Source organism: Gavia stellata, chromosome 22 (assembly GCF_030936135.1).
Source record: "Gavia stellata isolate bGavSte3 chromosome 22, bGavSte3.hap2, whole genome shotgun sequence".
In the NCBI taxonomy this organism is placed as follows: Eukaryota; Metazoa; Chordata; class Aves; order Gaviiformes; family Gaviidae; genus Gavia; species Gavia stellata.
Window position 1 is genome coordinate 2887640 of NC_082615.1, and position 22020 is coordinate 2909659.

The window sequence follows — 22020 nt, forward strand, 5'->3', positions numbered from 1 at the left end:
AGATGCCTGGAAATGCAAAGCCCTTCATTAGCAACCTGGCCCGACCTCTCAGCCGTCTTCAGAGTATTTCCTTCTAAAGGGCAAGCAGGCCCCGACTAATGTATTAAAATACCGGAGGATGGAGTTGTATCGTGCAGGCCACGGATGTCTCTGATGCGGTGGCAGAGCCTGCGAGCCCCTTTGAGGCTGCACACGCTGTGTACCTACGCTACGCGCCGATTAGAGCGGTAAATCACAATGGATGTCAGTGCGCTTATTGCATTGACTGCCTGTAATCTGATGAGCGCCTTTGCCATTTCTGAAAGGTACGCTACAGTCCTTCCTTCTTACGCTTTATTCTATTACTGAATAAGTTCAAAACTCTTGGAGAATAAAAAAAACAAACAACCTGAACGCAAGCAGAGGGAGCAGAGGGGCTGAGAGGCCGTGTAATGGGACATAAAAGGTCTTCCACCCGTGTCGGGCCGTCTCTCGACTGCAGCGGGGACCGAACCGCCGCTCTCCGACGGCCCGCGCGGCCCAGCGGGAGCGGGGCCAGGAGAGGCCTGACGGGCAGCGCCGCCCGCCCCAGCCCAGCTCCCCCTCCCTCACCGGCAGCCCAGGCGGGCAGCGGCCGAGCCCCTCTCCCCCCCGGCAGCCCGGCCCTGCCTCCCCTTCTCTCCCGGAGCAGCCGCGCCCCAGGGCTGCCGGCCCGCACCCAGACCCAGGCCCCGCGCCTCAGCAGCGGTTGGCGCCGGGCCCCGCGCCCCCGCGGGCAGGACGCCCGGCCGGCGCTGGGCCGAGCCCGCACTCATTAGGCAGAGAGTCTTCCCCTTCAGCCCCCCCCCGGCAGCCGCGCGCTTCCCGGTAGCGGGGGCAGCCCGCGCCCGGCCCGGAGGCGCGGGGAGAGGCGCCCCGCGGAGCCGCCCCGGCGCCGGGGGGGAGAACGGCCGCCGCTTCCGCGCCCGCCGCCCGACACCGCCCCCTGCCGGCCGGGGCGCGCGGCAGGGTCCGGCGCGCAGGCGCGGTTGCCATGGCGCCGCGTTCCCAGCGCGGGGCGATGGCGGCGGAGGCGGGGGGGGGCGAGCTGGAGCTGCGGGCGGCCATCGGCTTCAACGGTAGTGCGGGGGGGACACACACAGCGGCGGGGAGCTGGGGGGCACCGTGAGGCACAGCTGGGGGGTATGGGGCACCGTGGGGGGCAGCTGAGGGGGGGTGGGGCACCGTGGGGGGGTGGGATGGGGGCAGCTGTGGGGCCCGGGTTGGCAGTGGACAGGGTGAGGGGAGGGCAGGACGCTACGGGGGGCAGGTGTGGGGCAGCCGTGGGTCTCGGCTGAGGCTGTGGTGCTGTGGGGTGAGCTCCTGCCCCCCATGCTGCCTCCTCATGCTCCCCTTGCCCAGCGCCCCATGCCCGGCATCCCGAGGCACAGATGCAAAGTTAGGAACGGAAAAAGCCTGCCGGAATGGCAGGATGATGAGGAGGATGATGATTATTTCTAATCACCCGGCTTACTAGAACGAGAAAAGTTTCGTTTCAAAAGAAAACCACCTCTGGTTGCACAAAATACTGTTGTAAACACTCCTGTGACCCAGGGCTGGGGCCAAGCACCGCGGCTTCTCCAGCCGACCGCCTTCTCGGGAAATTCGTGGCTTTGCAGCTATTTTGAGGCAGGTCATGGCAACGTGGACTGGTGGTGCGGCCTCCACAAACCGGCAGGAGCTCCCGGAGGACCCGCTGCGGTGAAGGGCTCAGACCTCTGGGCCAGTTTAATCTCCTGGTAGCTGTAGGAAACACAGCACGGTCCAAAACGTTACGCAAGGTGACCCTTGAGTTTTACATGGGGTTGTTCTGCTGAACAGCTTTGCGGGGAACTGGAAAGCTCTGGTTTTTGGTCTCCTTGTGAGATAAACCTTGGGGAACAAGTGATTTCCCCTTAGGGAGTGCCATAAGCAAGGCCGCCAGCGCGGAGGTGTTGGGGAGAGGTCAGCCTGCTCTTGGGACAGGGTGCTTCAGGCAAGGGAAGAGAATTTGCCTGCAGCCCCAGAACAGCCAGCAGATCTTTCACTCCTTTCTCTTGCAGGGCACGTACCCTGTGGCCTGATCTGCCACCCTGATAAGGAGCACATTCTCTATCCCCTGGGATGTACTGTGGTTATTCAAGCCCTGGACAGTAAGAAACAGACTTTCTTGCACGGCCACACCAATAATGTCTCCTGCGTCGTCGTGTCCAGGAACGGGGTGTATGTTGCTTCTGGACAAGTCACTTTCATGGGTTTCAAGGTGGATAATGCTCTCATTTTAACCACGTAATATTGACCAAAGAAATTGGAGTTGGCTTGTCAGCCCTGGGAACACCTTTCGTTTATTTTTTTCTTTTGTTGGAAAACAAATGCCTACAGTGGGAGGACGTTGCAGAGAATGGGAAGTTGTGGCTACTCCATTGCTGGATGTGCCTTTATGTTTTCGTAAAGTATTAAGCCTTCCCCCTAGGACTGGGATAACTAGATTGAAGGGTCTCTTAATTCTGGTCCTTTTTATCCAAAGTGTTGTGTGCATGTGGCAGCCTAAATCTCATTAGACATTAATAAATGGCGTTGTATTTAAAGTGGTACCTGAGTTCCAGAGCTGCTTAGGGCTTTCAAAAGCCCTTGACAGGTACCTACCTGCATTTTTAGACCTCTAAAGTTCTTTATGATTTAATTTTTGCCTATTTGAAAAGACCTTGAGACACCTGGAAGGAATCAAGTATTAGCATTTTCAGTATTTTAAAACCTAAGTCAAATACCCAGTGTCTCAGGGTAAATTTTGATTCTGAAATGAAGTAGAGCTACTCAACCGGTAAGCTGGAATAACACTTCTTACAGCACCTAATCTGAAGCGGTTTTGTGTCAGTGGAGCCCCGAGCTGGGTAGAAGTTAACCTTGGGCTGGGCTCCTTCTAACAGCTTTCCCACCAGAGGAAGTTTTTATACCTAATCCTGCATGTTATAGCTAATGCTCTGCCTTTGTCCCTTCCTGCTTTGCACCTCAGGCAGATATCATTCTGTGGGATTTCCAGAGGAAGGAGTTACTTGCTCGGCTGTCACTGCATAAGGGTAAAATTGAAGGGCTAGCGTTTTCTCCAAACAGCCTTTATCTGGTGTCGCTGGGAGGCCAGGACGACGGCAGGTAACTATTTCCACTTCTTGGCACAAGATTTCCGACAAGTTGCAGGGCTTCGAAGAACCCTCTAAGGGAGGGCTCGCTCCTCCCTCTTCTGGCAGTCTGACTCTTCTCCCTGTTGGTGTCTCTCCTCAGTGATCCAGCTCTGTCCGATGGGAAGCCGGCTGGGTACTGTGGGCAGAGCGCAGGGTATGGGGAAACAGCTGAGGGAGAAGACGAGGGGAGCAGCTAATTCTTAAGCTGGTGTCATTGCCTGGAAGCCTTACGGAGCCTGCGCAGTTAGCTGGCTTAATGCATTGCCCTGAAGAAGAATAAATTTCACTGAGGGCTTGCTTTGACACACAGACAAGAAAGAATGGAATAAAAAGTTATTTTAAATCAGATTCTACGAGTGGCCTAAGATATGATTTGAGTCTTGCTGAGCGGAAGGAACCTGACAAATACACATACCCTTGCTTCAGGAGTAGGAGATGTAAACTACAATGCCACACATTTGTGATAAGGTTTTTCTTGGGTAAAATCTCTACAAAGTTACTTTTATTGTATATTCTGGTGGGAACGGACTGCAGGAAAATACATTTTGTCTTGCTTTTGTTTTTTAGTAATTTGTTTTCAAGTAATGCCAAAAAGCAGAGCTATTTAAAGCCCCTCCTTCTCCTGCAGCGTAGCTGTGTGGCACGTTGGTAAGAGAGAGGCTGTCTGCGGGAGCCCTGCCTCGGCACGCAGCGCGGGGAGTGCGACCGTCGTGATGTGCTCCAGTTGCAGAGACGAGATGTTTGTTACTGCTGGAAAGTAAGGTTTTGTTTAGATGAAAGAAATGAGGGAAAGAACCCATGGACCTATTTCCTTTTACAAAGAGTCTTTACTTAAATACAGGGAAACTTAAGCAACTGTATGCTCATGTTTTTTCTTTTTGCTCTGAATGGACCCATGAATATCCGTCAGCTTGTCCCTTTAAGGCATTTCTGCTTGTTCTACACATAACGTGTTTTCAAAGCAGCACACAGGGACCCGCATGCGTCACTTTTGTTCCTGATAGCAGGATTTCATACTCAGCATTCCCCATGCAGTGTTTAAAATATTTAGTTGCCAGTGTTTACACAAGAAAAGCGTCAACGGTTGGCTCTGAACAATGGTTAGTTAACGTAGAAACAATGATATCTCGCAGGTCGTTGGATCATCTCCTGTCCTCACCAGATGTGGTGTACAATTGGTCACTGGCTTGTAACAAAAGTTCGTGCAAATAGTCACATTTCGCATGGGTTTGAGACAGCCCCCATATATCTAGCCTGACATTTAAACGTGTTGAGGACCTGCACCTCCCTTTAAATCAGGGAAGGCTTTGGATGCTCTTGGCTGCAGTTGCACTGATGAGTGCTGGTCTTTGCAATTCTGACACTTTGTTAAATGTAAGGGCGACTGTGTGTAAAGATTTTATATTGGCTCCTATGTTGTCAATTAAATCATGCTAGAAAACAGTTGAAAGTGTCCCGTACCACTCATTTCCTATTCTAGGACCTAAGATTTCCACAGTGCACGTCTCTTTGGGAAATGAAATGTCAAGGTTGTTACATACTCCTCCATAATCCTCGTATATGTTTTTGCTGAACCTTTAAGATTTTTGATTTACCTGGAAAAAGTTACCATAAGAGACAGCAGAAAAGACAGAGACTTATTTCTGGCCTCTCTAATGTTGTTCTTTTCCTCCTTGTTAAAATTTCAGAATAATGTAACCTTGTAAAGGCTTTTAAATTCTTCCAGTAGTGAAAAAACTTGTATGTTTCTGCATATATGGATTTGATCCCACTATATTTGTTCTTACAGTGGGACCATTCGAGTATGGGAACTGGATCTAGCAAATAGGAAAATCCGACCGACTGAATGCCAGACAGGGCACCTGAGAAGAGTGATCATGTGTGGTAAGGTAGGTTTCAGCCAAAATGATTTGGCTAAACTAAAGAAACTCTCTACAGACTAGAGAAAAACCACGAGCTTTTATAGTAGTGCTTGAAATGCCAATTACAGCTGCATGATGGCAGTGAAGTTACTAAGTGTTGGCTCATGGCAGATGGTCTCCCACATTTTCTTTATCCTGGGAAAGTGTGTTTTGAATGCTTCTGAAGAGAAACAGCATGTATTGTAGTCAGAGGCTCAAGCACCCAGAGAATCCCACTTTTACTTCATAATATTATCTAGATTTGGTTAGAAAATGTGTTGTATTCGGCAGATCTTAGAGTGTGACGGGACGAAAACATTGGCTGTATCCCCTCAGATTAAATATTGGCAATACACTGAAATAAAGCTGTTTATGCCGCTCAGTGCTAGGCTTGGGACAAGTGTCTTGGTATCCAGACCATGATCTCTTTTTTTACATTTTCCTATAGATGGCAGATGATGATACTTATTTTTATGTTGGCACATCAAGTGGTGATGTCCTGAAAGTGAATACAAACAACAAGCTGATGACTGACTATGGGCCCCAGAAGGAGAAGTTTAGCTCGGTGAGTAGCAGCTCTGTGACTTGAATTTTTTTCCTTATCTTCCTCTTTGTTAGGAACTGAAAGTAGGGCAGCCTCCAGGAGAACGATTACGAAGTTGATTCGCAGACTAACCCTTTTCTGTGCTATTAGTTCTTTGTGTCTCAGTCTTGATCCTGAAGTCTGAGACCATTAGCCCAGCTTTGTTCAGTTTCATTTGGCTCAGAATTTGGGTTTTACCTGAATCTCATGTGTCATCCCACAAACCCTCTTTTATAATAACTCTGGTAAAAGTCATAAAAAGTGAAAGGCAATCATAAAAATGGAGTAGTTCCTGAGTTCTTTTTTTTTAGGAAGATACTAGCTGGAGTGAGACAGAGGACATTCCTGGAAAGACTGGTAGAACTGCTTATTTGAGAGGCTTTCCCACACTTACTGCTATAAGGTCCTATATTCAGATCTTACAGATTTGTTAAATTATCTGGGCTGAAATTTTCCAAGACAGCTGTTTGCCACAGGAAGAGTATTTTGGAAAAACCTTCAAAACACTACAACTTGTCTTAAAAAAAACTCCAACCCCCTAGATTTTTGTGTTTGTTCTCCATACCACTCCTCGCCCTTCCCTTCAGGAGGTCGTCTTTTTGAAATTCTGATTCTGCCACTGTTGAGGCAGAGGTCTTATGAAAAAGATAGTATAGATGGTATAATTAAAGAGTTTATTATAAGGCGTATGCACAATTGGGACACAACAAGGTTGCACAGGGTATATTGATTCTACCGCTTTTTAACTTCTGAGTGCTTGACTTCATAACCCCAACGTTCTTTTAACTTAGCTTTTTTTATCTGTAATTGGGACTCATGGGTCTTAGGATGAGTATCCTCAGACAGGAGTATCTCCTGAATAAGGAGCTTTTGGCCTTTCATTGTACAAGAATTCTGCATGCAGGGAGTTGTAATGATAAACAATCAGCACCAGCTAGTACACTTGTTCTTGATTTCTCTTTATTTGCTGCTATAAAAGACTTCTTGTAGCTTCTCGGTTTATACCCAGTGGAGGGAGTGATACCTAAGGAATTTAAACACTTCCCTGAAAAACTTCCTTGCATAAGGTTGAATGTATTTTGCGATTCTGTTAGCAACCATGAAAATCAGTGAGCAGCAGGGGAAGCAATGCAGGTGGAAATACCGAATGTACTGTTAGGGATGCCATGGGGAAGCTGTCCTACAAAGAAGCAGATCTTGTTTGAGAGCAAACACAAGACTAACAAGAACTGTAAGAACAATTCAGCAGTCAACCCTAAAGAAAAAGCTACTCTGGACTTGGTTCTCTAAACCTCCTGAACTTCGCTGGTACCAACACGTGTACATACAAACCATGTACGTGCCCATTCGAAATGTAGTGTTTCTTGCATTACAAATGCAGGCCCATATCTCTGGGATAACTTGGATTCACTGCATTCTTTGAAATACTTCAGTGTTTATCTATTCCAGAAGGTTGGAGAAGTTATTACTCCTTTTTCCCACTTGCATTGTAGGAATGTAAGTAGTTTAATTCTGTGTACATATGAAGTGACAGGAATGTATGCATTTTGTTTTCCTGATGGAAATTATGTTTGCTGAAGATGCATACTCTTGTGGGTATACCTGTACTGTACGCTGTTAAGCTAGTCTGCCAGCAGTCATCCTGCAGGGTTTTGCATCCACACTGGACCCATGTCCTGGCTGACCTCTGCTGTCTCTTATGCCAAGGTCTTGATGATTGAATATCACCTCCCCTTTTAAATGCTTGCATGCTTTGAGTCCTTCTACATCTAGCAGAACGTGTACCTTGGTATCTGGTGGAAGCCACACAAGGTCCTGAACTCCCTTGCCTTCAGGGGTGAGGGAAAGGTGCCAAATGCATTTGAAACAAAAATTCACAAAAAATATACTTCTGAGACCATTGCTGAAGAAGCAATCAAACAGGGTCCTTAGCAGGATGCCGTGCAATTTTGGGGTTGAAAGAGGGCCTAGGGCTTCTTAGAGAAAAGCAGAGGCTTCAAGCCAGACCACAGTCCAATCTGTACTGTGAGGGGTTTTGTCATAAGGCAGATCCCTAGGAACCGCAGTTTGTGGCAGAGACCTTGGAAACATCGTGAGCTTCAGCTGACATTGCTTCTGGTAGTGAAAAGCCGAAGACAAACAGGACCTTTGACTATGCAAGAGACTGGCAAGATGCTAGGGAGAAGAGAAGGTCCAGAAGTGGACCTCATCACAGCTGGCTGCCAGCCTTGTGGATGAGAACTGAGCTGGTAGGCGTTAATTTGACTTCAACTTTGTTTTTTTAGTGTTATGTAATGGCAGCTACTTAAGATATTCCACTGGTCATTTTGGGAGAAAGGAGAGAGAAGGAGACATTCACACTGGGTGGAAATAACAAGTAGGCCTTCCAATCTCCTCCTTTAACCTGTTGCTTAAAACAGACATTTCTGTTCAAAGACAGGCTTTTCAGTCAGACACGTACTCAGCCCTATCACCCCTTCTCCTCTTGCTTTCTTCCTCTCTGCTGTCTTCCCTCACTCTTACCAATGCACTTTCCATGTGCCCGAAATGGGAAATTCATCAGGGCAAACCTGTATTGTTGCAGTCAGTGAGAAAGTGCTGGTACATTTTTATCTCCAGCTACTGTCAGATCCACTTTCATACTTTCCAGTTCTCCCTTCCCAGCTCCGTACTGTGATTCCCTTTCCACCCACCCATTGCACATCTCTGCATACAAATAATACCTTGTCACTAGGCTGTCAACAAGTCCTCGCTGAAACACACGTAGGATCTAATGTTTTATGGCAGAAATTTCCAATTGTAGCATAGCCTTCAATGCCAAAAGAGGTATTTTGCAGATGTTTTTTTCAAGTCAAAACCACAGCATTTATCAAAACAAAAGTATTTGCATCCTTGTTTCTACACAATTTAGTACATGGTATTGCTAACCTAGGCGAAGTGTTGATTTTTAGTTTTTATCCCCCTGCAGAGCTGTGTGTATTTCATGAGAATTATTATGTATTTTGTACCTTTCTTGAAAATGTACCATGTGTTAGTATTTGTAACAAGAATTCTCTAGCCTCTCTAGCTGTGCAAAGCAAAGCTGCTCTACAGCTTGTTTCAGAAGTGAGCCATGCTGTTTTAAGGTAGGCATGACTGCTCCAAAGCATTTCCCCTGTTCCCTGGCAGGGGGGTTGGCCGTATGGCCTCCAGTGGTGGAACTGTCCTGGCCTCCCTCCCTGTGGAACCCTTTTCATTACTTCATTGCAGTTCTACCTGAAAAGATGCATATTCGTGAATGAACCTTATCCTGTATCTCTGAAAACCTTGTTCACCAGTCACACCGGGGAACTATGAGCCAATGCCATACCGTGAAACTCTAAACCTGGAATCCACAGCCAACCCACAACTAGCTTATCTTTAAAGAAAGAGTTTAGATACTGCTTGGGTGAGGAGAAGATGTTTATTGAAAATAAGTTTGGTCAACCTTAAAGGAACTTTGCCTTTAGATGTATAAAAATGTGTTTATTATATAGACATGATCTGAAGATTTCTTTGTTTCTGTTTTGAAGAGGAGTGGCAGAATAGTTCACCGGTATGATGAAGCAACTTGTTTTCCATCTACATGGAATTAAGTTTTAAGTGCATTTCTGTAACATCTATAAATACGGGAATAAGCAGCAAAATTAATTTTTATCCCCATCATAGGCTTGAAGAGCTATAAGGCACCTGTTCCGATGTAAAGTGGGATGTATGAATGCAAATGCATTTTCAGAAATAGTTGGAGTGATTTGCATTGTAAAAAAAAATATATATATTTAAAGGAGGTGCACTGGAAGAGTTCACAGAGCGCTCGAGAACTTTGCAAGAGATCAGAATGGGACAAAGAGCAAGTATCCCTGCAGGGAAGGGAATGGGTAGGATGGATTTTTGCTGGTATTTTTATTTATAATCATACTTCAAAGCAGTGGTTTCTTTTTGTAAGAAGTAAATAATGAATGGTGATATTTTTAGCCTCTTACATTAGACTCTGCATTTCATCTACAAGAGGACTGGCAGTATATAAAATAGAGTATTCATCGCATCGTCAGCATGAACTGCTTGACTCCATGAATAACAAGTGCAACTTATAAAGCTATCTGTTTACTCATGGTGATTCAAAGAACAGACTGGACAAGAAAGAAGCACAACTGTCAAGTTAAGGTTGAAATCGAACTCTGATGATTTTGAGAGCCTGGCAATGAATCCTGGCCGCTTTAAGATGTTTTTTTTCTGTCTTAATAATACTTGCTTCCCTCTCAAATTGAAGAACTGAAGAGAATACCTCGGAAAAATCAAAGCACTCTTGGCAGTGCTACAAAAACCTTAATTTATTAGCAAGTAGCAGGGAGCTGTAATCAGATAAACTACGTAGCCATAGGTTTGATTTCTAATGCCGCCACCTGCCATAATGCTAAACCCAAAGGGCATTTGAGGTGGAAGGCTTTTAGAGGAAAAACTGCAAAACAGTAGATCAAAAGGCAGTTGATGGGCCTGTGATAACAGGGGACTCGCAAAATGCTGCCAACACCTCATAGGAAATTTTTAAAAACACTGTTCAGAAACAGTTCTGCTTGTGGGTCATATTTCTAATTAAAAAGAATCCCTTTGTTCTCATGCTTTTGCTAAGGATATTTGCATGAAACCTGGCTTCCTGCCTGGCAGTGTTGTGATAGTATGGCATAAAATCCTCTCTGGAGGTTGTGTTTTTCACAGTGATCAGTCCTGATATTACAGGAGACTGTGGATATACTGCTGATGGAGACAGACTAATGAAGAAATCCAGTGTGAATAAATTACAAATCAGGATTATTTTTTTTTTTCTTTTTTTTTTTTTTCTGCAATCCATATTTATTTGATCCTGAAGTTAAATAGTCCTTAAGCTGATGCGTAGGTAGGTGCAAGGCTGCCTGGAATGCCAGCGCTGGAATGTGCAGTTACGTATATGGTGATTATTTTTTTTTCTTCAAAAAGTATAAGCAAGACTTTAAAAACAATCAATTGCTTCTATTTGGTTGGATAATGGAACCAAAGTAATTTTTCCAAAGTCATCAGACCTTGTCTTGTGGCTTTTGCAACATCCTTTCTGGGTCTAAATAGCTCAAATGGCCATTTTGTTTTCTCGTCTTTCTTCACTTTCTCTTTCTCCTTCCTTAGAGCTTCAGTCCTTTCCACACAGAAAATCAGCACTTTCTGGCTTTCATTCTTTTAAACACTCTGAAAGTGTTTAATCCTGAAAATTTCCTGGGGTTAGGCCAGATTAATGCGTGAAAAGAACGGGAATGCTGGGTGGTGCTGCTTAGATGTCAAACTTTATCATAAAGTGCTGACGCCTGTATTTGTTCAAAAATCACAAGGCAAGCACGTGACAGTGATTTCTTCCTAAAGAATAAATGCAGAATTATTCTGATTTGCCTCTTGGTTATTCTTTGAGGATTCACCTCTTTGTGCTTTCACAACACTAAATGCTAGAGGTAGGGCATTTTTTCCCAGAAAAAAACTCCACCAAACAGAAATTGTTGTTTTCACATAATGGTTGTATAAGCTCGGGCTTAAAGGGAAAAAAATCTTAATATTGTGAAACTGCTGGTACTACCACAACAGTTGGCAGTACCGCTTATTAACCTAGGTAGTGGCAAATGTTGCTGGAGTCTATACTGCAACTTAAAATGTCAAGCTCAACAGACTCCTTACAAGTCACGGGGAGCCTGGAGCTGCTACCAGCTGGCCTGGCTGGTTTGGAACAACTGACGGCGATGAGTTTCTGCCCTCTTGGTGGGAGTGGAAGTGCCTCTTGTACACGCCTGCTTTGTGACAGAGCTTAGTTTTCAGTCCAAGTTTTGATGGCATAAAGCTCCTTTACTTCCTTTTTTTTTTTCCTTTCCATTTCACTCATGCATATGTTCCCCCAAGCTAGTAGGGATATTTTTCTGAGTAAGAATATCAGGATTTAACCCCATGGAGGTCATTTCACCCCTCTTGCAACCTATCCTGGAGTCTCTCAGAGCTTTTCAGAAATTAATCCATTGTCTTGTATATGGAAGAGTAATATTACTTCACAGGTAGCAGAGACTGACTTTTCTTATACTTGAAATTTTGTGTCAAGGCTGAGGACTGTTTTCAATTATTTGTTTGTTGATTTTGTTGTTGTTGGTTTTTTACTGTAGTCTGGTACTTTATCCACCAAAAAGCATTTCTCCTTTTTCTAACGGCTGACCTCCTGTTGATCTACTCGTCTTAGTAAATAGCAGAAACCCATGTTGATGATGGGCTGACTCATTTTTAAAGCTTTTCTGTCACAAATGTGTTTTATTACTAATAGGTGGGAGATGGGTTTGCATCTTTCAGACAGGGAGAGAGGCCTGGGACACAGAGGATCTGTCGTAAAAGGAGCTGTAGGAAAGGATGCTTAGGCTGAGTTTTGTCCTCTGTTGTTTTCACGTCTGATAGATGAAGAACCAGTGGAAGGAAAAGGGGAGGCACTAATACGAAATGTGTGTGGTGTTTGCTGGAATGAGGTGAGGATATGTAGGCTCATACGTGGTCCCAGCTGCTCTGAAGGATCCACGGTGATGCTATTTGCTTGCTCCTCATACTGTATTAGTTCATATATACCTGCAATTAGTAACTCCTTTCTCCCTTCTCCCTCTAGAGAGTCACTCTTTAGCCCAGGTCAGTCAAAGAATACTGATAAAGCCATATTTGAGTGACAGAAGCACCGCCATTGGGAGCCTGATAGAGCTATTGTTGTGCTATGGCTATGGCTGCTGCAATAAAGAGACTCTGCTTCCATCCAATTGTGTTTTAATCCTGTTTTCTCCTAGGGAGTCACAGCTTTGCTTTTGCTGAAGACAGGAGATTTAATAGTCGGCACCGGAGGAGGGATTGTAGCTCTCTGTAAAGGCTCAAACTACAAAGTAATGAAGTGAGTTTGTAGAGGGAAGAATCAGGAAGGTAGAGGTGACAATTCCCCCAAAGGGTTACCGTATAAGAAACAATCATTTCTACGTAAAGGCATAATCCAAATAAATCTCAGTTTTTCAATCCCGCAGACAAAATAGACGGTATGGTTCCAGCGTAATAAAGTTGAAGCAGACTGAAAATTACTGCATGTGTTTGCACAGCAGTGAATTGCCCTACTCATAGTTCATTTTAAAGGACCGTTGTTTCCTTTTAGGCATTAGGAGTCAGATCCTAAATTGATGCAAAGTGAGACAGGTTTGTTGAAGTCAGTAAAATTTTGCTTATTTACGCCAGCTGAGAAAGAGTAGTATTTGCCATCTAAAAAAGGGTTTGTTGGAGGACATGGGATTGTAAAGGAGGGCTCTGCTAATTTTATAGGCACATGTCTGGAAGTGCTGGAGTACTTGCAAGGCTCTTTTCTGCATACAAAGTAGAAAGCTGCAGGCATCATTTCCCTTTATGTGGTTTGAAAATTGGGCTCGCAGCTATTCATTTTGCATTGTTTAAATAGCCAACTTAAGCGTACAGTTCTGCAAGCTTAGCTGTGTACAACTGAAACTATTCCCAGAAGATCTAAACTGTCTGGAAATATTCTTGAATATGGGATATTTAAGTGCACTTGAGCAAGAATATCAACAAAGATGCCGTTACCTTGGGCCCTTGTCCAGAAAACAAAGTCTCCAAAGCACTGCCTTTGCAAGCCCTGGCAGAGTAGCTGGTGGTACAAGCAAGATCATATGAAGTATTAACATGTGACTGGGAATGAAATGTTAGCCCTGACCTCGTTCTTGCAAATTGATATCACAGCCTAGTGTGGAGCTTTTGGGGGAAGCAGGGAAAGTCAAGACTATAAGGTCAGGGCAAAAAGGAAGCTGGAAAACAAGTACCTCGAGGTCAATGTCAGGCCAAACCTCTGCTTTCTCTTAACAGGAAAATTCAAGTTCAAGGTGCTGTCACTTCCCTGACATGTAGAGGTCAGGGTCACCAGTTCTTTGTAGGGACAAATGAGTGCCAGATTTATCGAATTAATTACACTGCGTTTAAAGAGGAGCTGATCACCGCCTGTCATAACGAAGCCGTCCACGACGTCATTTTTCCTTTGTGAGTATAACTGGCTGGGATGCTTTTAGCTGGTGAAGAAGTTTGAGTAAGCTGCCAGTAAGGTGAGGATACCTGTATAAACACCTTTTAACCGCCTGTTAACATCCTTACGGGATGATTTATACTGTCACCTACCAGTGAAATGCAAGGGTGATGGTGAGTGGCTGCTTGAAAGCAGAAGGCAGCAGTTCAGTTCGAGAATTGGAAAAATCGATCTACAGAAAGAATTCTAAATAAAAAGACTAGAATTATTGATGTTTGGGTAATGGCAGCGATGGCAACCTCCCCTTTTCTGCTAGGTTTGGTGCTAGGAGACTCGGGCCTCTTAGTCTGCCAGCAGTGGGAATCCTGAAAGTCTGCTTTTGTGTACCCTGTTGCAGCTAGAGCTTGTAGAGGTATCTGCTTTTCTGCCCACATCAGCTGAAACCTGACTAACAGAGCTGTTCAAAGAGGCTTTATGGGTCTCTCAGCCTCACTTATGATTTCATGTTTGACAATATGGCATGTTATATTAAATTCTAGGCTTGTGACGAGAGATGCTGGGTATACTGGTGTGTCTTCTGTCTGCTTTTGTCTCGTGAACAGACAGCAAATGTTCCCTCTTCCTGTATAGCAGGATTGGGACACTTTATTTAAAAAAACCACAATGCATTCGTTGTTTCCTCTCCAAATAGAGAATGGGAGTTTGATCCCAATGGAAGTTTTTCTTTTTGGCATGTTGTTATTGCATTGCTTCTTGACACGGCACAAAGGATCAAATCTTATCAAGGTACAGCAAAGTGCACAGTGCAAGAAGCCCTCCTCCCTGTTTGTCACCAGCCTGAAAAATCCACATCCTTCTAATTTAATGAGAAAATAATTTGGAGCTTTAGGGTAGTCTGATGCTAATATACCTGACTGACACATCTGCGTCACAGGTATTTGGATGAGCTGGATTTAGTGATGATTGTAAGGACTACAGGACTACATCCTTGCATATATGTTTAAACTTCTTATCTATTAACTGCTCTTGAGCAGAGCATATCACTGATTGGGAAATACAGGCTTAATTTCCCTGTTCTGGCTTATTTCAGAATACTTCAATTACTGATATTATTCTGCTTTATAAAGCACCCGCGCAAGCTGAGCTTGAAAGGGGCCACACTTTTGTTGTTCCAGTTTTCTCTGTCCAGGTTCATCTTTCCGGGCATTTATGGTGATGTTGAACAAAAGCTTGTGGTACCTTTCTAGATTTCACTTTCTGTCATATCCCTAGGACCTGTGGTTTAGAGCTCATTTCAAAGAATTCAGTCCCATAGCTTTTGAAATGCTGCAGGTCTTTTTTTATTCAAACATGTATAACAAGTATTTTATGAACAGGCTTTTGCCATCATTTCTGTTGCCTTCAGCGATGTTGAATAGGAATCATCCAGTAAGCAAGATAAAAAATGACATCTTTACAATATGAGGCTGCTGTTAGTCTCTGATGTTGAATCTGGGCAGTCAGCACCTCTACACCCACTTTTGTGTCTATTATGTACAACACGTGAAGTTGTTTAGAGATTGAATGTGGGGAATAAATGTCACAACTTCCAGAAAGTAGAAAGAATTCTTTTAGTTTCATTTTGAGGAACATTTAAAGTGAATCTTTGAGTAGAAACCAGACCAGGGGAGTTTTATGTGAGAAAGGTGATCCTACAAAAAAGGCCTTTGTCTTATCCCTGTTTAGGAAACAGCTAAACTTTGAAGGATGATTTAAGATCTGACAAAGAAAGAAGCGTTTTCTGTATGCCCTTCCTCATTATTGCTCCTCTCCAAATTCTCCAGGGGAACTTCTGACTTGTTTGCTACCTGCTCCAAAAACGATATTCGAGTGTGGCACACCCCAGAAAACAGGGAGCTCTTACGAATCGTCATCCCCAACCTGACCTGCCATGCCATAGAGTTTATGAGGGATGGCAAGAGCATAATTTCAGGTAATGGTCAGTCCACACCCACGTTGAGTCCAGTCTTCAAGTATTGCCGATTTTAATAAACATCGGTATGTTAGAATGAAGAGAGGATTAAATTGGGAATGGGTTTAAATTCAGTTCATCGCTTGACCCAAAGGCCTCTTTGCGTGCAGCTGGTCCAATGAGCTTTGCTTACAGCACCCAGTATCCTGGTACGGTAGTTACAGTGTACGTGGAAGGCAAGGGTTAGAGACCTTGCTTTGGATGTGAATTCCAGCAATTCAGAATGCGGTTCAGCTTTATTCAAAAGACCTAATTGTAAAATATTAACCTTGTTGCATGCAACAGCTTAACCTATGATGTATGTACCTTTTGCACAAAGCTGCTACCCATCGCCACATGCAAATTGCTTACACAGAACTACTGCAGTCCTAGAGCAGCGATGCAGTCCCCCCATTGTTACCAAACCAATTTGTCCATAGCCAGAATCAAAAAGGAATTAAATTTTAATAGTTTATTTGGGACTATAGCTCTGCGGGCTCATCTACAGTACAGTGGTTTTCACATGTATAAGTGATCTAACAGGATGGGCCTTATAAAGAAGCTTAATAAAAAAACGGATTCATTTGGAAAGGAAAGAGACAATAATATGAGGAAAATCTGTGTGCCTGGGTAATCTGTTTCTTTATATTCATCAGCTTGGAATGACGGGAAAATCCGTGCCTTCATGCCAGAGACTGGACGGCTAATGTACGTGATTAACCATGCCCATAGTTTGGGAGTGACGGCAATTGCTGCTACAAGTGACTGTAAACGGATCATTAGTGGAGGAGGTGAAGGGCAGGTAATTTTTGCTTAAAAACCTGGAGCAGCTTTGTGCCCTCATCACAGGGCCTGCGAATTGTCTGTAACTGCTTAGTCAGAAAGTGCGCTATTCTTAGCTTTCACTTGAGCAAAGGACTGAGTTTGAAAATATTAGCTTTTGATATATGCAAATCTCTTGCTCTGAGGGCATAATGTAAAACAATGCCCTGATTTCTTCTGGCATGGTAGGCTTGGAAATCCTTCTAATGCAGAATATGCTCTTAACCCTTATTGTTCATTTGTCTCTCCCCTGTATTTGGCTTATCTGCATTAGTCATTGTTTGCAAGCCTGCATCTAATTGTGCTCTAGCACTGAGTTTCTTTCTGTCATGGCTTTGGAAGTCCTAGTCCTGTCCAAATTGACCTGTATGAATTCATTTAATAGCACAAAGTTCACTTTATACCCCTCTAGTGTCTATGGGGTAACTTCCTAATTTTCTGGGATGTACCATCTGGTTTAGGTGATGGTGTTAGTAGAAGACTCTCATAATATCTCCATTTCTAATACAATTATGGAAACATTCCAATAGAAATAACAACAAAAATCAGAAAACCTGTTGTAGGCATCATACCTCTGCACTTCAACAATTTTTTCCCGGCCATACAAAACAAGCAGCATGTACTTCGGCTATTCCATGCACTTCATATAGTTGCAGCTCTTTTCAGTCTGTAAAAGTGACGCTCCTCTCCTAATGTTTAAATAATTTAAACACAGGGGTTTTGTTTATATTAAAAAGAAATAATTAGACTTGGAAGGCTCACGTTCAGTTTCTTGCCTTGCTTTGGGATTCCTCTCTGCAGTCTGGCAAGCTCTCAAAACCAGACATTTAATTGTGCGTGGATTCCTGACTGTGATTTAACTGCTCTGTGCTTTGTTTGTGTACCCTGAACTCAAGTGTTCAGTGTGCCGTGCTGGAGGTGGCACGGGAAGTCTTGCAGAGTGAGGAATCGAACTTAGGTCTTCCAAATCTCGGGCTAATGTCCTAATCATTGAACCATCTTTCTGAATCATTCTGCACCTCAGCTCTCCTGCAAAGCAGTAACGGCAGCACTGCCTTGTCTCACTGCATAAAGACATTAGAGATGATAAGCCACTTCAACCCGTCACTTATAAAAGAACAATTAAGTACCTTGGATGATTAGTGCTAGAGGATGCAGAAGAGGGAGGACCTAGATTCTGTATCACCACACACAGAATGGCACAGGCTCTGGTTAGTTGATCTCTGAATTGAAAAAGACAGCTGAGACAGGATTAAAGCTAAAGGTTGGTTAAGTAGAAATGAGGACTGCAGGGGAGCGCTTGCAGTATTCATTCAGAACACAAAAAAGGTGTTCTGAAATGCTAATGTTTCTGTCAAAATCAATCATCTGAAAGCTGTGACTTTCAGGGTTGCTTAAGGGATCTGGATGCTCTGATCATTTAGCAAGGGGGAATTGGCCATCCAGATCCCATAGGTAACTCAGCATCAGACTTGAAAATGTGGAAGGTCAGCTCTCTGCTTTTGATGTCGGTGTCTAAATTTCTAAATTTTCATTAGGATTTGACCTTAGCGGAATGTAAAAGCGAACAGATATCATGAAGTTTGGCGCTAGTGGGACGGTAAATGCAAGGTGTGAAGGATCAAGGCGTCAAAGCAGAAAGATTTTTGCTGTTACCACCACTGGGAAAAGAGGTGCTTTCAGGCACTTATTTCACATTCGAGATTTAAAGAGCTGTTTTGTATTTACTTAATGGCATTACATGTAGCACAAATAGCAGGTAGCTTTTTTATATTCCATTGCAGAAGCCTTGCTCTTTGATCTTTACAGCACCGCTGGAAATATATCATGGACTAGAGGCTTTTTCCTGATCAAGAGATGTGTAAACTGAAGCATGGGAGAGCAGGAACTTGGCAAAAACAAGGTCTGGGGTTAATGGTCACAAATTCCTGACCCAAGTGGATTACACTTTCAAAAACTCAGTTCAGTTTTATGAGTCAGCTGCACAAATAACACAAAGAGACAGTCTGTTGAGATTCAGTTCCTCATGGGTTATAAGAGAAACGCAGAGTTCAGGAAAACTGGAGACATCCTCCCGAGCTCAGTCAGGACCAGGTGGTCCAAAAGCATATGTTTGTTGCTGATTTTCAGGTGAGGGTCTGGGAGATTGGTGAAAGGACTCACAAACTGGGAGAAGTTCTGAAGGAGCATGTGTCTGCTGTGTCCTGCATTAAGATTAAGAAGGACGACCGAGAGTGTGTCACAGCCAGCCTTGATGGAACGTGCATCATCTGGGATATTGTGTAAGGAGACAGATAAGTATTGCAAGGCACTTAAAGTGCTGGTAATGTCTCTCTTGGGTCACTGTGCCCTATTTGGGACACCACAGAGAGAGGAGGAGGGGAAAAAGAGCATTGGGATATAAAAATTACTAGAAAGAACCATCAAGTCAGGGACTGTAGAACCTCAGTGCTAGAAATTTTTCAGAAAAGTTTAGACAAACATGTGTCTCAAGTTGTTTACTTGTATTGGATCCTGCTTGGCCAAGGGGGTGATTTCCTAAGTTTCCTGCTGGTTCTGTTTTCCAGCACTGTATGACTCTTGTCGAGCTATTGCAGATCTGCAGACTTTCTGCATTGTGGTAAGGATAAGGAAATTTTTGCACAGTGAATAGCACCTAGAAAGTATTCTGGATTAAAAAATTTAGTATCATGTGACAGCAGATCAAGAGTCTTACAAGGCTGCTGTGATGAGGAACAGAACTGATGACCCCAATAGGCTTCATGAAACCCTGAACTCAGACCAATACCTGAAAATATCCAAGTAGAGAGATCGATCTGATGTATAGCACAGGCAGAGATAGTGCAGGCAGTCAAAGTTCGTGTTTTGACCCTATTGCTCTATCCTGTTTTGGGGGTGTTTTGCAGGCGTTTTATAAGAAAACAAATGATTCTAGCCAACACGTTGTTCAAATGTGTGTGTTACCATCCTGAAGAGTACCAGATAATCACCAGTGGAACAGACAGAAGGGTAAGCAAAACTGCAGGAATTCTGTTTGCAGTAATTCCAAAACACAAAGTCTGGCGCTTGTTACCTGATGAAACTCCTGTACCTCCACAGAAGGTTGTGTTACAGGGCAGTGCTGAAATCTGTGTGCTATTCACGCACAGCTGAGCCCTCCTCTCTGGTCTGCTCCCTAGATTGGATACTGGGAAGTGTTTGATGGCTCTGCAATCAGAGAAGTGGAAGGGTCTGTATCGGGTTCCATCAATGGGATGGACATCACATCAGATGGGGCACGTTTTGTCACAGGTGAGTGGGTGGATGAAACTAGAAAAGAGGAGGTCATATTATGAGCAGGAAAAGGAAGGCAATGAACCAAGGATCTCAGTAAAGAAAGAAAAAACTAAAAGGAGGGGTCAGTTAAAGGGGAAAATAAAAAGAATCACTGAAGAAAAATACTTAGAAAAAGGCTGTGGTTCAGACTTGGAAGATACTATGGTTTACTCTTGCAAGATGTAATGTAAAGGTGAAGACAAGGTTCAGATGTCTCTAAGGGAAGAATACAGGGTTTCACCTTGCCCTGCTCCTCATTTAGTTCAGTGGTGTTCACCGTGCACTTGAATGATTTGTTCAAGTGCCCTACTCCAGAAGCCTGGCAGCCTCTGTTGCCTTGCAAGTGGGAATGACTTCAGGCTCCATCCAGCCTCAGGCTCACATGTTCCCCACCATTGTGACATGTCTTCTGGGAGCCTAGCACTAGCATAGACGAGCCATGGTAGCGTGTATAACAACCATAGTCAAAACCCACAAATTTGATGTCAACACCAGTTCTTTTAGATTAACCTCTTACACAAAGATTGGTTAAGAGCCTTTAGAACGCCCCCCGTATTATTGGTACCAATTGCTCTCTATAGCTCACTGTGATCTGCTGGTGCAGGTCCTGAGCACTCTACTGGACACTGACTCTCTACTTCAGTTGAAAAGAAGTAGTTTTGCCATAATGCCCAAGAAAATGTATCCCACTCTTCCTAAATCAAATGAATGCCTAAGTATTCCCTTTTCTGTCACCTGGGAACAATAAGCAGCAGAACTCTGAATCAGTTGTTCTTCCTTTGTGCCCAATGCAGGTGGTGATGACCATCTGGTGAAACTGTGGGACTACAATGAGGGTGCCGTGACTCATGTTGGAGTGGGCCACAGTGGCAACATCACCCGTCTCAAGATCTGCCCTGGGAACAAGTACATTGTGAGTGTGAGCGCAGATGGTGCCATCCTGCTCTGGAAATACCCAGACTTGCGCTAACAGCTGGCACAGGAGCTGCTAGGCTGCTACTTCCTCGGCCAGTCCTAGCGATCCTTTTCTCTTACAGCTGAGGTTGGTTTAAAGCATTTGTACTATTAGAGGAGGTATGATTTTTATACTCTCTGGTATGCATTTACCAGATCCTTCAGATATCCTTTCTAGCACTGAATAAATAGGTCTGATTTTTTCTGGGGGGCTAAGAATTTGCTGTTCGTTTTAGATTGGCGTGAAAGGATTCATCGCTTCTGCAAATCATCTTGGCTGTTGTTATAACACTTGCATGTTGTTACTGCCACCTTTCCTGGTAGTCTCCTAGCGTAGTCTTAACTTGTATGTCTGCTCATTTGTGGGCTCTCTCTTGCTTTCACGTGGTCTCTCTTTCTCCTCCCTACCCCCTTCTGTCCCTTCCTTTAATGAATAACTTGTTGTGTAAATTCAGTCTTCTGTGTTCATTTTAATTTGTCTGGTCCTGATTAAGGAAAAAGCCCTCAGCTCCAACTCAGGCGTTTAACTGGGAAGCTCTTTTGAGTCAAGCTTTCAAATCACTGTTCTCAAAGGAATACAAAGACGTTGGGGCTTCTTCATTTGCCGTGTCCAATTTAAAACTCTCTTCAGGGGCCTGGTTTTCAAGATTGAGAGTGCAGTCATTTCTAAAAATGCCTGGATGTTTCCAGCTAGACACACTCAAATTCCTGGTCATTGGCCTAATTTTTCAAACAGGCTCCGAATTTGCATGAAATACGTATTTTGTCTGAGAATGAGTAGCTGATATCGTATCTAGTATTACAACCAAGACCTCTCAAGATACTGTTTGTTTAAAGATCAGCGTAGGCAGCCAGCCTGTGAAGTGATGGAAGTGAAGTAAATATTTCTTTTGCAGGCATTGAAGGCCTGTGAGAATTCTGTCATAAATTAAAATGGGAGCAAAATGTTGCATTCCTTAATGTTAAGGCTTATAGATGTTTTAGTTGACTAAGACGATGATTTAAAGTCAGTGTCAGCTAGATACTGTCATACCTGTATTGGTAGTATTAGCTGTTCTGGTAGGCAATGGGGGAGAGCAATTTAAAGGTATGATTACTTATTATTCTTTATGTGCCATTAAAAATGTTTACTGCTCGTAGCACAATAAGGGTGGATCCTTTTGGACTGGCTCGAGGGGTATCTGTGCACATATGTTGTCCATCAAACACTATGC

General features: G+C 43.9%; 1 protein-coding gene across 1 annotated transcript; it reads left to right on the forward strand.

The window, feature by feature from the left end:
- The first annotated feature begins 1039 nt into the window (after window positions 1-1039).
- CFAP52 (cilia and flagella associated protein 52) lies at window positions 1040-20822 on the forward strand. Its single transcript, XM_059828255.1, has 14 exons — window positions 1040-1097; window positions 2061-2260; window positions 3011-3147; window positions 3805-3933; window positions 4966-5065; window positions 5526-5642; window positions 12503-12603; window positions 13572-13742; window positions 15549-15697; window positions 16372-16517; window positions 18668-18819; window positions 19444-19546; window positions 19717-19828; window positions 20647-20822. Exons 1-14 carry the CDS (start codon window positions 1040-1042, stop codon window positions 20820-20822), a joined length of 1851 nt encoding a protein of 616 aa, XP_059684238.1.
- Window positions 20823-22020: the final 1198 nt, after the last annotated feature.

Excerpts from the sequence above, each read along its gene's own strand:
- CFAP52 (XM_059828255.1), top strand. The coding sequence starts at position 1,040 with ATGGCGGCGGAGGCGGGGGGGGGCGAGCTGGAGCTGCGGGCGGCCATC. Across the intron at positions 5,066-5,525 it reads GAGTGATCATGTGTGGTAAG|ATGGCAGATGATGATACTTA; the intron begins GTAGGTTTCAGC and ends ATTTTCCTATAG. Across the intron at positions 5,643-12,502 it reads AGAAGGAGAAGTTTAGCTCG|GGAGTCACAGCTTTGCTTTT; the intron begins GTGAGTAGCAGC and ends GTTTTCTCCTAG.